The sequence below is a fragment of the Parambassis ranga genome, chromosome 14, assembly GCF_900634625.1.
Source record: "Parambassis ranga chromosome 14, fParRan2.1, whole genome shotgun sequence".
Lineage (NCBI taxonomy): Eukaryota > Metazoa > Chordata > Actinopteri > Ambassidae > Parambassis > Parambassis ranga.
Genome location: NC_041034.1, coordinates 6607874 through 6623779, shown reverse-complemented (window position 1 = coordinate 6623779; position 15906 = coordinate 6607874). Strand labels below are relative to the sequence as shown.

The window sequence follows — 15906 nt, the reverse complement described above, 5'->3', positions numbered from 1 at the left end:
AGTTCCTGCTGTGAGAAAAAAGCTTTTCTTTGGCACTATGAAAATGTTCCCCCAGTCCAAAAGCACCTTTTATCGTCTTGACTGATTCCTACAATCTAGTTTCTAATCATTATCCCACTGAATATAATGAATCTTGCCTTTTTTTCTGTCTCTCAGCCCAGAGCCCCCTGTACACTCCCCAGTGGGCCCTAATGGTTTCGACGTGCAGTCAGACGTCTACAAGATGCTGCAGGACTACGAGGAACCCATCTCTGAACCCAAACAGTCTGGATCCTTTAAATATCTTCAGGAGATCCTGGAGGCTGAAGATGGAGGTAGGAATTAATCCTGTGTGACACAAAGCAGGAACAAAGTGTGGTTTAATTGCAGTAAAATGTTTGTGAGGGTGTACTAATTATAAAACTTTTTTTGTGAAGAGGCTAAGATAGGCGAATAATAACAGTATACAATAACAAAGGCAGGCACTGTGTGGTTCAGTTCTGCCGACTGTTATGTAATGTGACTGCGTATATAAACAGTGGAAATATCAGAGTAAATATTTTCCCCTATGCAGATGAGGCCAAAGGAACATCTTGCAGATGCAGCCTCTGTACTCATCTGTCTAACTGGCATAGTTTTCCTTTTATAGAAAAACACATACAGCAAGGTTAAATGACAGATAGGACGGGACAGAGAGAGAGCGAGAGAGAGAGGAAGCAGGAGAAAGTGCTCTAAATAGCTCACATACGCATGAACGGGAGGGAAGTTTTGTTAAGACAATTTACTGCAAAAACAGCTTCACAAAGGACAATAAAGTAAGAAATATGGTTTTCCTGTCTGCCTTCTGACCGCCCGGCGTTCCAGGATTTGAGGAGGAGTCATGTGATGCTGATAGCAGCAGAGGAAGGCTAATCCCTGGAACTAAACCCTTCTCTTCAGGTTGTTTACCACCAAAGCAGGGGAAAGGTTGAAAAAGTGCTTATTTTGAGCCAAGCGTTGGTATGCACAAACGGAAACAGCACGGGGGTTCAGAGAGGTGGACCCGTGGACCCGTTTGCACAAATAGTTGATGATTAATGTTTTTCTTGACTTCAGACACTGACACTGAGGTGTCCTTGAGAAGGGTCCCTTAAACCTTAGCTATACGGAGTCTTGCCATTTCTGAATGTAAATAACCTGCAGCTTTAAGCTGTGATAATATGAATATTTTCATCTTTTCATCTGTATTTGTTGATGTCAATACAGTAGGCTGATGTAGAAACAAGATCCACTTATGTTAGGATCCGGTTGCAGGATTATTGTGACCAACAACACCCACTCAATCTTTGTTTCATTATGGTGGAGAAATACAAGCAGTTCGTGGAAGAGAGTTTCACAGGACACGAGAGGGGTGAATGAAACTGCTGTTCACATGGGGGGCATGAAACTAGTAGCAAATTGATACGCCTCTTTGGCCCTAAGAAAAGCAAACCAGTGCTTAGAGGGCTTGTAAGTAAACCTTAGCCAGACTTTCGGTCATAAGTTTGGGGTTTCACTTTGGTTTTCAGCCCTGTTTTAGTTTGGTTGAGGCATCAAAACTGCTTGGTCAGATTTAGCAAAAGATGAGGTTTAACTTCAAACACACCTGTTCGCAATACTACACCAAACACTCCTATCAGCAACAAGCTTCTCCTCCCTCCACTGTTGCAAGCATTTATTTTTTTCAGTTAAGGCCAGCAGAGTCGACTTGAGCTGAAAGAAGCTTTAGATACTGATGTGGAAACTGCTCCAGCAGAGTCAGACCAGACTCTTTCCCTAATTTATCACTGATCATAACACTTAAAACATTAAATAAAGAAACAGAGACAGAGACAGACAGATGAAGGCGACATAATGTATAACTGCTGATGGATTAAAAGGTTTAAAGGGAGCTCTCTCTCTCTCTCTCTCTCTCTCTCTCTCTCGTCCTGCTGTCAGCTGTCTTTCAGAATGTGAGACTGACAGGTTGATTGACAGGCTAAGCCTGTGATGAAACACCTCAAGTTTACTTTGGGATCCTTTTAAAAGCTACCTGTCTCTATGTTTATGTTTGGAAATGTCATTTGATCTGTGTGAGGGTGAAATCCCAGCACACATGTTGCTCCTGTCTTAGGTTTGTTTATGTTTATTAGCTCCATAAAGACAAAACAAGGCAAATCAACAACTGAACGCCATTTAGGTTAAAGTTAAATCATCCAGCTGCTGAATGCATGCCTTGCTGTCAGGATTTTAAATCGCTGTCGTTGTTCCCCTTTTGAAGGTGAGAGCCACCCCTGTAGAGGCCATGTTGACTCTCAAGGGGCTTTTAAAGTTAAAGCAAACAAGGGTGTCAGTTTACCCAGAATTCCACAGGCTGTATAGCATGATCAGATCGCAGTGTGGATGGAAGCTGGGTGGAGTGACAGTAAATACCGATGTAATAAGTTATAGGGTGTTTGAGACACTATTACAACAACAATACATTTCAGCAGAGAGGAGATTCTTTTTGCAGCAAAAAGCAGCAGAAAAGAGAAATCCTCACCAAGAAAAAGAAGAAAAAAACATAAAAAAGATGACATGATGACGGAGTATGTGTTTCTTTTACAGCTGGAAAAAGAAATAAACTCGGGCCCAGTAACCGCTGACAACCCTCCGTCCATTCTCCACACTCTAATTTTGTTTGTTTAAAGAAATTTATGAAGTATATCATATCATATTTTCTACTGTGCATTACATTACAAAAGCCCCTTTTCAGGCAGCAAGTATAACACTTGTCAAATTGTCGATTGCCACATGGATTATAACATTAATACTTGGCAAGCTGTTTTAAAGCATTCATCCCAAATGACTGCAATGATGTAGATAAACATCACGTCAATTGTAATCAAATTTAGTTCAATCCTGGATGTATAGTTTCAATAAAAAGAGAGAAAGAGACCGAAAGGGAGAAGAGAAAGAGAGATTTAGATGGTTTCTAGTCCACTAGAATCTTTTCCTTGACATTCTGTCGGTTTATACTCCACAGGTTTGAATTAGGATCAGTGTGTCTGTTTGATATTAGTCACAGTGCATGACACACATTCTGCTTTGAATGTATGTAGGTTGGAATGTGTGCTTCAAATGGTCAGCCTCTTGGTGTCTGTCAGTATTACATTGAATTGGTCTGGCGAAGTAATAATTGTTCATTTATTTCTGCACTTAATTCGCAACTGTGGTCTGAAAAACATTTATTCAACCTCCCCTTAAAGTCACAAGAGTCCTGCATGTAAGGTTAAAGTCCCATTAAAATTAAGTAATAGAGACATTAATCCCATAAATACCAGGCTAACGTCTGCTCTTAAACACACCACAGAGCAGTCTAACAGACTAGCTGTCACTGTGGGAACAGCTTTGAGGCAGGTGCCAGCTGTAGAGTCATTACACAGTGGGTAGAGGCAAGTTGATAGGTGGCCTGCTGGCCTGAATAGCCTCTGCTGGAACATCATCAGTAAAAGGAAGTCATACGGCAGTGGTTCCAACTGCTACACCGCTGGAGTGGCTCCAGATATCCAGTATAAAGTATGCCAGTCAGGCATAACTAATCGCTGGATGATTGCTCTTATTAAAAAAAAAAGTCATGCATGGGAAGGCAGCAACACGCCCTGCACAGCCTTACCTATCTTTCCATAGAAAGTCACTTTGTAAATGTAATTTTAAAACCATTTCCTCTTATATGTATATTTAACAAGTAAGCCACAACCCAGCTTGTGTTCACATGTAGTGTCTGAATGTAACATACTGGTGTGGTGGTTATGCCTGGACAGTTTGACTCTGTGTAACAGATACTTGGAAATGCCACTACATAATGTCACGCTTTAATGGAGCACACAAGGACATTTCCAGAGACACACAGCAGTCATGCAGAGGGAATATGTCATGTGCATGTTAACACTGGAGAGTGATGTTATTATTGCAGTTTGGTGTGATGGTCATGTAACAGAGGAGATGTACAGAGTAGATGTGCCATCTGTCTGTTGATGAATGATTCCACAGACTATGATTGATCAGTTCCAAGGACCTACAAGATACAGTGTATTAGTAAGGGTTCTTCCTGTTAAAAGAGAGCTTTTCCTTGCCACGTTATCGTCTTAAGGGGGTCAGCCTCTGGGTCTCTGTCAAGCACTTAGAACCAATGGTAGCGTGGCCGAGCGGTCTAAGGCGCTGGATTAAGGCTCCAGTCTCTTCGGGGGCGTGGGTTCGAATCCCACCGCTGCCAGTAAACTTTTCCCCCTGGGATTAATAAACTCATTCTGATATAAGTTGTTGCTTGCATGCTCATTGTTAAGCCTAACGGCCCTATTGTGTACTATATATTTATGACTGTTATTTCTTTTAATTTATAGGTGTTCCCCTACCAGAGAGAATGAGAACCTTAAAATCTCCAGTCAGGTCTCCAATCCCCAAGCTGGGAAGTCCCATCCCCAGCCCCATGTCCGGTCTCCAGAAGCTACCACAGTGCACACGCTGCTGTAACGGCATTGTGTAAGTATTCTGTAAAGTTTAACCACTTCAAGATGACTTAAGGCTCATCTGCCCTTACTCTGAACCCACAGAGGTCGACCTGCATCGACAGGCCTTTCATAAGTGCTCAGAAATCTCTGTTCCCATTCATCATTTTAATGATTAAACAAAGCCATCCTCCACACCCTTTAATACACATACTGCACACATTCACCCCAGCATCCGTTTACATGCACCTTCTGCCAAAGTTAACCACATGCACCGGTAATCCCCCCCTCTATAAAAGCAGCTGCAGGTAAGCAGTGATGTCATGAGCTTACTTTCTTGTTAACAAGAGAGCATTGAGGGAGCATAATGCGGCTGTTATGACCTTGGGGCATTTTACAGCTTTATTAAACATGTATAGTGCACTGTGTCAGAGTTTACACTGCAAGTCGTGTGGTCGCATACATCGGGACTGCAGTAAAAAAACAAAGAAAAGCAGCTGTGCGACTGAGTGGTTGCTGGCTTAGATCCTCAGACCAGAAAGGAAAATCTTATGGTGAATGAACAGTGAACGCCCTGCAGTCACTCTGAGTGCACTGATGTCACTAGCGCTAATCAGTAGCTACACAGCAGAATAAAGATGCACTATTCAACCTTATCAGCAGATATATAACATATAAGAAGATACATTATGCAAACTCTGTTCACAGGCAATTCGGCAATTGTGGATTTGAATAGATAATGGAAGGAATGAAGTGGAGATACATGTGACTTCCTTTTAAAGAATTCCTCTAACACAACTCTAATCCACCTTTTATCTCCAGTGGCACCATTGTGAAGGCCAGAGACAAGCTGTACCATCCCGAGTGCTTCATGTGTGACGACTGCGGCATCAACCTCAAGCAGAGAGGTTACTTCTTTATCGAGGACAATCTGTACTGTGAGACCCACGCCAAGGCTCGCGTCCAACCACCAGAGGGTTATGATGTTGTCGCTGTGTACCCCAACTCCAAGGTGGAGCTAGTCTGAGATGAAGAGGCTGCGCATAATGTAACTGGGAAACCAATATATATATATATATATAACCGATCAGGCTCTGTCAAGCAGGACTACTGATCTTGGACCAGTTTTGTCCTATGAAATGTGTTTTGTTGATCCCAGATCAGTACTACCACTCTGACAGGCTTGATAAATGTTTATGTATATTGGAATATGTTGACAGAATAAGGCTCTGACCCATCTCATCTCTCATCCAGTGTGTTTACAATGAATTCTAGAACCAGCAAACACACTGGAGTTGTTATGCTCATATTCAGAATACAGCATTTATATGCATGTTAATAGTGCATATTAGATCTCGTGCTTAAACTTTACTGGAGAAAAACACCAAATCTTCGCACACATTAGCAAAAAAACACATTTGTCTTTCTATAAAATGCATACAGTACATTATGTAGTGTCCCACTTAAGCATTAAAATGGGTGTATTTGCTGTGCAGACATTACTTTTAGGACTCATTTTGAATTCAACTCTCGAATTTTCTACGCAGCACATGGCTCAAAGTCATGCAAGGTATAGCAATATCAGTGTTGGTTATATGGTGGACAGGTTTCAGTGTCTTTTAAACTCTTTGCAGTTAAACATTATACATGTATGCAGTTTACTTTTCTGTGTTACAAAGCTGGGGGGCATTTCTGTTTATTTGCCACGTTTTTTGCTCAATAATTTACAATATCTGTAACAGGTATGATTGTGATTGTGTGTGGAATGTGTCAGTATGCTTTGGTGACAGGGTTTACTGAACTATAACCATAGGTAAATGCCTCTGTATGCAGGTATGCAAGCACCACCTTCTAAAATGTAAACAAAAAACCCCCTGCAGGAGACGTCCTGCAAAGCTCCGTGAGAAACTCTAAATGAGAATCTGCTTGCAATCACAACCTCAAGCCTCAACTTATACACAACAAATTGCAAGAAATGAGACTTTAATGACTAAGTAACTTAGCTTAAATGCAGTTGACACTTGTGTGACTCACAATTACAGAATGTTTTTAGCATTGGGTGTTACTGGCTCATGCACCTGACTGAGAGAGGAATTTCAGCTCTCACACTGAGAGAATTCCTCATCATAAAAAAAAAAAAAGAAAAACAAGAGCAGAGCAGTTCAAAAACTCTCCAAGCTCTCCGTGTCTCATGACAGCTTTTAAAAGAAAAATGGCTATGGAGACGCAGCCACAGAAAACTTCTAGAACCTTGTAAAGTGGGATTTCTCAGCCTACAACATGTGGGAGTAATACTTGGACTCACTACACAGATGCATTACAGTTCCTCTTTTGGACGAGGGAAGAAGTTGGACAGTTGTATTCCCTTCCTACTATGAATTCAGATTTCTAGTCACAGCCAAGCAACATGAAGCAAATGAAATATATTTCCTCCGAGAGAAGGGAGTGAGGAAGAGAAATGAGGGGATGGCAAGTATTTACTTTGCTTGACAGAGAAGAAAAAAAGGCTGTCATTATGTAGCCATTAGTCTTAGTTTATTGTGAATAGGGGAGTGAAGTGGGTGGAGACCATTGATCTTAAAGTTTAGAAAAAAATGTTTCTAACTACTTTTGTAATTTGAAATGAGTTTTAGCAGTGCTGATATCCATGTGTTTTTAACACCAGTAATGTGCAGTTGCTGGTGTGCCATCAATACTAGTTATTGTGTAAATTATGTGAAAATTCTATTGCTACCACGTCATCTTTCTGGTATTGTACATATTTTTGTTTCGTTGTGATTGCTTTAACAAACAGTATCACTCACGTGCCTTTGCCTTTAAATGATTCCTCTGACACAAATCTCTCTGTTGTGTTTAACTTATTGTCCTACCAAACACATGTCTCTTTTTATTTGCTCTGTTTTTTTAGGTTCTAAATAAAAATGAGAAGTGCATTACAATGACGCAATCGTTTTTTTACTGGTCAGGATTTCCCCACAAAAAAAATGTTTAAAAACACAAAGGGGATCTCATTTCTTCATAAGACCACCAGAATGTATGTGTTGTAACTGGAATACTCAGACTCACACATCACAGAGGCCTTAAAAATCATAAAATTGAAGTTTTGTTGTTTGTTTTTTTTGTTAATAGTTAATCATGTTTTAAATGTGGTTTTGTGAAGAATTTTGGAATACATAATATATTTACAGCTATGTTTATGATTGTATCTACCATAAACCTGATAATACCTTACTCTCACACAAATCCCTTCTGACAGGCAGCATGAATATAAAGTTCTATTTAGACCTGTAGCATAATCATTTTACAGGAAATTGGTCAATGCTTTTTCAAAAGCCAATTGGACTTAATCAGATTTAGATGTCAAAGGGCACTATAAGCTAAATCCATGCCTGGGAAGTGGGCCAGTGGTGTACAACAAGTGTTCTCTTACTTCCTACTTTTTCTTTTTTTGTAGCGCTGCCAATATGTTGATTTAATTTTATTTATTTATTTGAAATTTGAAATACTTTAATAATCCCATCAGGGAAATTGCTTAAGGCTGACCAGCAAAGAGTGCCACACACCAGTGAGTGCACTGGAGGCAATGCGGGTAAAGTGCCTTGCCCAAGTACACACAACAATGACTAGGGAGGAGTTAGGATCGAACCACCAACCTTCCGGTTATTGGACAACCTTGCTCTACCACTGAGCCACTGCTATTGTTTTTCTTGCTTCTGCTGTATCATCAGAATCATCAGTATCATATCATCAGAATTTCAGTTATAACGCATCGTGATGGAACCATTTTTTTTGCAGTCAGGACCTGGATCATGGAGGCTGTCGGCCACTTCAGTGCATTAGCTCAGTATTTTTTTCAACCAGTCTGCCATTAGAGATCACCAGGTGTGCCGCAGGAAATTATCCAATTTCACTTAATTGGTCCGATAATTATTATTTATTTATGGTAAATAACTTGTCTTAGTTCGTCTATGCCAGTAACGTATAGTGATGGTCATTGTGTTGCTATACACAATATATATACCTGACCTCAGTGCAGTCAGTGCATGTGTGTGTGTATGTATGATTTTTTACATGTAAAAAAATTCACTGACCATATAATGAATACATAAGTGAACTAAATCAGAGAGAGAAAAGAAGCCAGGGTTTAAGAGAAGAGAATGAATGGAAGTCAGAATGAGAAGTAAACAAATCAGTGACGTCTGGACCAACTGTTGCTACCCTTCTGAAGAGCTTTGTACAATCAGCATTACGCACATTTTCTAATGTTTCCCACATGTTTGACACCAATTGTGCTGTCACTGCCGAACTTCAACTTCAAACAGGACAATAAACATTTGTATTACTGTGGTATTAGAAACTTGATTGAATTCGTGGCAGGGTTCAGGATGTGGCAGGGACGCAACTTTCACAGCACCTAAGTTTCCATTGTTATTATGTGATCTCAAATTAGTGAAGAAATCTTCACACACACACAGCAAAGTGTGAGCAAAACAGAGGCAATGAGAGGCACAGATTCATGGAAAGAATTCTGCTTCTCTCACATCTATAAACAATGAGTCCACTTTAAAGATAAACACTTCAAGTTGCTCAGAAACAGAGCTGGTTTCTCTCTGCAGACTCCATCACCTTCTAACCAGCTAGTGTCCATCACACTGAAAACTCACATTGAGTACCTCACGAGTACACACATATCACATTAGCACTGTAAACAATCGGATTCTTATGTCCTTTGTCTGTCCAGAACCTCTCAATTCAACGACAGTCAGATCTCTCCATTGTCTCCTTTTTATCTGTGCACCTCATTCCTTCTTTATGGAGCATAGTGTTCATTCCAGGTTTCTGGCTCCATACGGTACCAATCTGTTGCCTGTAACATCCATGATTTGTTGAGTTTTTCTAGACGACTGCTCGCAACCAGACTGTACCTACACCGCTACAGCATATGAAACTGCACATATATGGCAGCATTCTAACCATTCCTTCTCAGATATAAATTCAACACATGTACCATAACTCAAAAACCCATATAAGCAGCAGGTGGAAGCTTCATTTATCACAGTGAGGTTTCTTGCAGGGTTATAATGTGGAACTCTGTCGGCCGATGATGAGAGAGACAGGAGATAATCTTATGTTTAACTTTACAACAACACTGGCATTTTGGCGCCTATTAAAGGACTCGCAGCTTTGTGACTAAGTTCCAGACTAATGGCTGTGGTGTTACTGAAGCGCGAATACAAGCGAGTTGAGTTTGGATGACTTCACGTGCTATAAAGTGTCAGGAGAAAATAAAACTACATACTATGAACCACATGAGTCAGTGTGTGAGTCATCTTAGATGTGATATGTAACTAAATCATTTTAAAAATCTTGAAGTGCTGAACCCATCAAATGAGGATAAATTCAGCCAGCCTTCACATTCATGGTCAATTGCTGCAAAGAACACTGTTGGAAATCTGTACTTTGGTCGGATCAAGTCAGATTTTAAGAGGTGTGGTGGTGAGAGGATGCTGTGCTGGTGACACTCTTGGTGATTTATTCAAAATCCAAGGCACACTTAAAGTGCATCATTCTGATGTGTAACTTTTCTTTACAATCCGATAGCAACCGATTAGTTCGGCAGTTTCGCTTTAAATTGTCGCTTTATATTAATCATCGGTGGAAGCTATAAAATGCTAAAAACATCAGCCAATCCTACGAGGCGCCCCTGCGCATATAGTTGGCTGGTTGTCACTCTCTTCCTGCTCTGCGCACATCAGAGAGGTATGTGCATGATGGACGAAGTCACAGACTGGTTGGGAGGCGTGGCTTCGGGGTGAACTCCAAGAGAACGGGGCGTGTATTTACTTTCAAAATCTGGCTGACTCTCACTGAGTTTTCTAAATCTCCTACCCTACCTTTAACCAGAGAGGCAACCACAGCATTCTGCACCAACATGCCATCCCATCTGGTTTGTGCTTAGTGGGATCGTCGCACCGTTGTTTTTCAGCAGGACAATGACCCAAACACACCTCTAGGATTCGTGAGAATCCTGAGATGTGTTGGGATGAATTGGATCACAGAGTCAAGGCAAAGCAGCCAAAATGTGCTTAACAACTCTGGGACATATAAAACTCTGGTCGGCTGTCTATCACAGGACCACACAGACCCACACAACCATCACTCCTGTGTTCTAATGGTACATTGTGTTAGCTAATTGTGTTAAAAGTTTAACCCACAGCTGAAAACTGTTGTGCTGATCAGAGAAGCTATAAACCTAGCCAGGGTGACCCCAGACTTTTGGACGATAGTGTAGAAACTGTCATTTATCTTTTTCCTACAGCTGTACCAATACAAATAACACACATCACTGACAAAGACTATTTTGTCATATGTTACCTCATCTAACCTTTTGAACTTAATTCTTCACAGCAGATTCGTTATGAGCTCAACTTCATAAAACATCGATAAGCCATTTCTGCTTTTGGTGAAGAAGAACCTGCTGTGCTGTTAGTTTTTGTGCTCACATCTTGTTTTTGCAATGTCTGACATCAACACTGTGCTCTGAACTTAGTTGTTGATCTTTTTGGAAGAGACATTTATGAACAATCGTTATTTCAGATTTCTGCCACAATCTTCATGTCTGCTCTGTGTTGTGGGGAGATGACGCTCGAATTAAACGTTGTTATGATTGTCATTTAAAGGATTTAGAAAGAGACAGCCCCTGATCTTAAGGCACCAACAGGGTGACCTCACAGACTGTCAGCTCTCAGATGAGTAATAACTGTGAAGAAAAATCAGAAGAGAGTGGGGTTCACCGTCTCTCGGGTGACATAAAAATATGCAAAACAATCAGTTCAATGAGCAGAGACTAACTAACAGAACATACAAATTGGTAGAGAAGATTGAAGGGAGGCGTCTGGACTTGTGGAGTTTTCTTGAAGACGTTTCGCTGCTTATCCAAGCAGCTTCATCAGTTCTAACTGTCCATCCATCCATCGTTAACTGCTTATCCGGGGCCCGAGGTGTTCCCAGGCTAGCCGAGAGACATAGTCTTCCCACCGCGTCCTGGGTCTTCCCAGGGGCCTCCTCCCTGTGGGAGTTCTAACTGTTTGGTGGGGAAACATGGTTTATATGTGGTTGCAGACCTCAGTGGATGCGTCTGGGTAAAAACGTACAAAATATAGCACTAAATGTTTCCATACTTACCTGGGATGAGCTGGCTGCCTGTGCCAGGTGTGTCTAACGGTTGGCTAATGACTATGAGACTGCCAGAGGGGGACTGGTTGACAGCCCTTTGTTCTTGCTGTGATGGAATGGATGGAATCACTGCATTGTATGTACTGCATTGCTTAAATCTTCTCTACGTATTATGACCTGGATGACTGAGAATCTTCATCAACAACATACAAATGTATTCGATTATGTACAAATAGAATGTGAGTTGGTGAATGATAGACTCCAATGAGACTTCATCTGAGAAGGGGGACGAAAGGGAGGTGAAGCCAATGATGATACATTCCCCTCCGGGGTCTAGACCTGGTGGTGGTGGAGAGGACCTGGATAAGGGGGAGCATCGGAAGCTGACCTGGCCTGGGCTCCTGACTGGCGGTGCCTGGGGAGGTGGAGGGCTGAGGGTCATATTTAAATATGATGCTAGAACGTGATTGGCTGCATGAGCTAAGATATGGTCACTGATAGGACAAAGGAGGTGCTTCTATTCACCGCTGACTAATGCAAGGAAGGAGGGAGAAAGATAATAAGAGAAGAAGGAGTATTGAGTGACCCAAGGAAGCTTGTTATGAAAGTGAGAAATATAGAAGGTCTTCTTAAATTAAATTTCACTAAGCCCCATTACAATGTTCAAGAAAGTGAGAAAAACAAGTGGATGTCTCCATGTCGCTGAGATGTATAATATATTTGTTGTTGTCCAAATGGCGTTCTCACCCAATCGAGAGGATTTTACCACAGCACAACCTCATCCAAACCCCAGCTATGTTCACAGATGAGGTTATTTTCAGTCCCATTTGTTTGTCTGTGACTTAGCAGGACATCTGAATGTTGACAGATTTTGGTAAAACGTGACGGAATGTGGAATCATCTGCCAAGAGCAGTAACAAGCAGTTCAATTTAAAACAAAAAAACACTATTCCCACGGACTCACTCAAAAATGAAACAGACACTCTAATAAGTGTGTGTCACGGATGTCTGTCATTATTTTGTTATATAAATATTTTTGTCATTTGTGCAGCCTGGACACAAGAATGTGCTTATATCTGACCCCACCCTGAACTTAAACTGATCACACTGTGAGGTAACGCTAAACAAAATGACAAATCCATTAGAGCACAAAGAAATATAATGTGTTTGGAAATTGTGTGGACAACATTGTGTTTGCAGACCATAACACTGCTAATGACTCATAAACAAATCATCCAACACTGAAGTGCATTAAACAATCTATCTGAGTACTTATGTTATTTTCCAGTCAATATTTATCCATGATATCATTGTTATAGACTCTCAGAATGTATATTATATGTTAGAAATATCCTCTGAGGTCTTTGGTTTACATTTAAACCTATAAATGGTCTGAGTGGCCTCCATGGTGGTTGCCAAGAAAATTTTGCTACAATATCTATTGGTGTTTTTTTTTTTCAGACGTGCAACACATCTTAAAGTCTGTTTAAATAAAAGCAAATATAAAAACCAAGCAGATGGCTTGTGTTTTACACAAACCTGAGTGAGGATGAGGTAAGTTGAACTAAAAGCGATGACAGATCGAAGCAATGGTTCAGTTTCTCATACACGACAGGAGCATTTATTCATTGAAAGAGACTTGGGATTTCATTCCGCTTTGTTGAACCATCGCTTTATATCACAGGGTAACTTTAGCCCAGTGGTTACTTCAATCTGTCATCGCCACAAACTTGTTTCTCACAGGATGCTGATTGGTTCAGACCACCACAGCTGCTTTTTTTCCCCCTCTCCCATCTTTTTCAATGTCACATTCCCACACACGTTTCTTTACATTCCCCCTTTTCCTGTCCCAACAATACACTTACAAGAAGGAGCGTCGTGCCTCAGTGGATACCATAGAAACTGTATGAAAAGTTGGCACTATATCTCAAACCCTGCAAGATACAAGTGCCAACTCTCTCACACATTCCTTTTTTTGTTGTTGCTCTCTCCCCTTTGTGTCTTTCATCCTTCCCCAGCCATCTTTAACTCAGTGCAAAGGGCCTTTATTTCCCCCAAACAACTCAGTCTGGACCTCTTGAATCAGACAGACTGGAGGTACAATCAGCTGAGGGCTAAGTATAGAGCGAGAAGAGTCATAATTCTATCAGAGAGACAGAGAGAGGAGTGTTCAGTCTGTGTACTGGAGTTATTTGTATTGCTGGCTTTAGCTGGTTGTTATGAATCACCCCGATGCTGACAGTGAGGTGGTGTCCATTTCTTAACTTCAGTTATTAAAAGTAGTGTTGGACGGTAAAATCATGCTCGAATGTTTTTTAACAGCTCCTTCAAATCACAGAGTTTCACTCCTTATTCCTCTGAGGCAGTCTGAGACACAGACAGAAGCAGGAGGTCAGAACATTAGTGCAGCCATTAGTCCTTTGGGTAATGGATTGGTCTCTTGACATGCATGCCGCCAAAAGAAAAACAGATTTTTGACCAAACACAACACTGCAGTAATTTTAGCAAAACATAAAAACCGATGCGACAAATCTCAGCCTCCCTTGACTGGGGGAGTCTTACAGAGGGTAGATTCCATTTCCTTAACCTTCAAATTAGCTGAACACTTAAATACAGGCCTTCTTATGACCGAGGACTAACATCTTATCTAATCTATCATCGACTACATGTGGCGAGTGCTTATATTCACTCAGGTGAATGTTTCAATTTCCGTACATAATAAAGGGGTAGCTAAGAAAAAATGACTTTAATAAGTCACAAAGTAAGTAATTAAAATAAACACACTGTGAACTCCATACGCTCACACGCTGAGTTTATAGTGATCCGTCCCCATGTAAATGACAGGGATTGTGTAATTATAGTTGTGCTAATATGACATAATGTTTGATACACTCACAGATGTGTGCGGCAGGCCGCCTGGATTAAGCCACGGAGCTGCTGAGCTCCACCATCACCGGCTCACATGAGCTCATCGCCACATTCAGACTCATGACTCAAACATAAAAAACTAAGATTTGTAGCATGGGAAACTCCATTAACCTACTTGAAAAAAAAGGATCTGAGACTCAGTGAGTCCAGGAATTGTGTCACATAAGTTGTCAAACATGAAGAAGTGGAACAAATTAGCCTTAAAGAGCTTTTCTCATCGCATCACAATCTAAAACAAATACAAAGAGCTATTTGTGGTCGGCTACCTTTGGATAAGGAGTCCCAGGTTCTCTGAGCTCACCAGGTTTTCCAGTCATCATTGAATTGCCATTGTGGACCCTGCCCTGAGGAGCTGGCAGGCCCCCAACCAAAGGAATTTCATTAATATTGATTAGTTTCAGGGGAGAGGTCTAATGTTACCTCATCTAAATGTTATTTTAGAGGCCGTCCCACACAACCAAGAAAAATATCTTGGAGGAAGCACAGCACTGAAAGGTACCAACAGAATCAATAGTGCATTGGGGTCAAGATATAAATACATATAAATGTGATGTTCTATAAATGTTGTCAAAACTAGATCAAGATGTGGGATATGATAAAGAGGAGCAGGTTAGGCAATGACTAAAGTGCAGGGTTTAAGTACAGCAGGTTTCTTTGTAAATGCTTCAGGGGTAACAACATACTTTTTAGTTTGCATAATTAAATATACATATACAGTTTATAGTCTTAAAATATATATATTATAGTCTCAAATCTGCTGTAATCTGTGGTCCAGATGCACCAGCTCACAACACTGCCCGGAAAAAAAGAGCAGACGATAACTAACAATAACAAAAGTGAGGTCAAAATTATATGAATAAGTTATTAAATATGCAGCACTTGTGGAATACACAGCCAGCCATGATTGGTATTCAGTCTGAAAGAGGCCTCTGTTCACCTGGTGCAGGTGTTCTCCTGTCCTCAGTGAGACTCTGAATATTTCAGGATTATAAATTTTGCTTCCTGTCAGCAGGCTCCTCTGCCACATGGACATATACTGTATCTGTTACCAATCTGCATCTGGCTCATGACCGAATAATGTCTGTAATGTGTGTCTGAAAGTAGAACCACATAAAAACTCCACAAATGCAATAACTGTATTTGGAAAAAGCTTCTCATTCATGCAATGTGCAAGGACACATTTACACCATCAAATTGTTTTCCTTCTGCACAAATCATGTAAATTCACTTTAAATAAGGTGCAGTGCTATAAAACACAAAAGTAAATGCTGTTTCTTTGGGTGTTACAAATTAACCTCAAATCACATAATCATTTTTTGTTGCAGTGAATTAAGGAAAA

General features: G+C 40.7%; 1 protein-coding gene and 1 non-coding gene across 2 annotated transcripts in view; both read left to right on the top strand.

Annotated features, from left to right (window-relative positions):
• Positions 1 to 6583, top strand: part of pdlim4 (PDZ and LIM domain 4) — a 37225-nt gene extending 30642 nt beyond the window's left edge. The window contains exons 5-7 of the mRNA XM_028421662.1: positions 157 to 314; positions 4359 to 4497; positions 5286 to 6583. Coding sequence (XP_028277463.1) covers positions 157 to 314; positions 4359 to 4497; positions 5286 to 5490 — 502 coding nt within the window. The 3' untranslated portion in view covers positions 5491 to 6583. The remainder of the gene's footprint in view (positions 1 to 156; positions 315 to 4358; positions 4498 to 5285) is intronic.
• Positions 4150 to 4231, top strand: trnal-aag (transfer RNA leucine (anticodon AAG)). Its single transcript has one exon. It is a non-coding gene; the product is annotated as a tRNA-Leu (tRNA).
• Positions 6584 to 15906: the final 9323 nt, after the last annotated feature.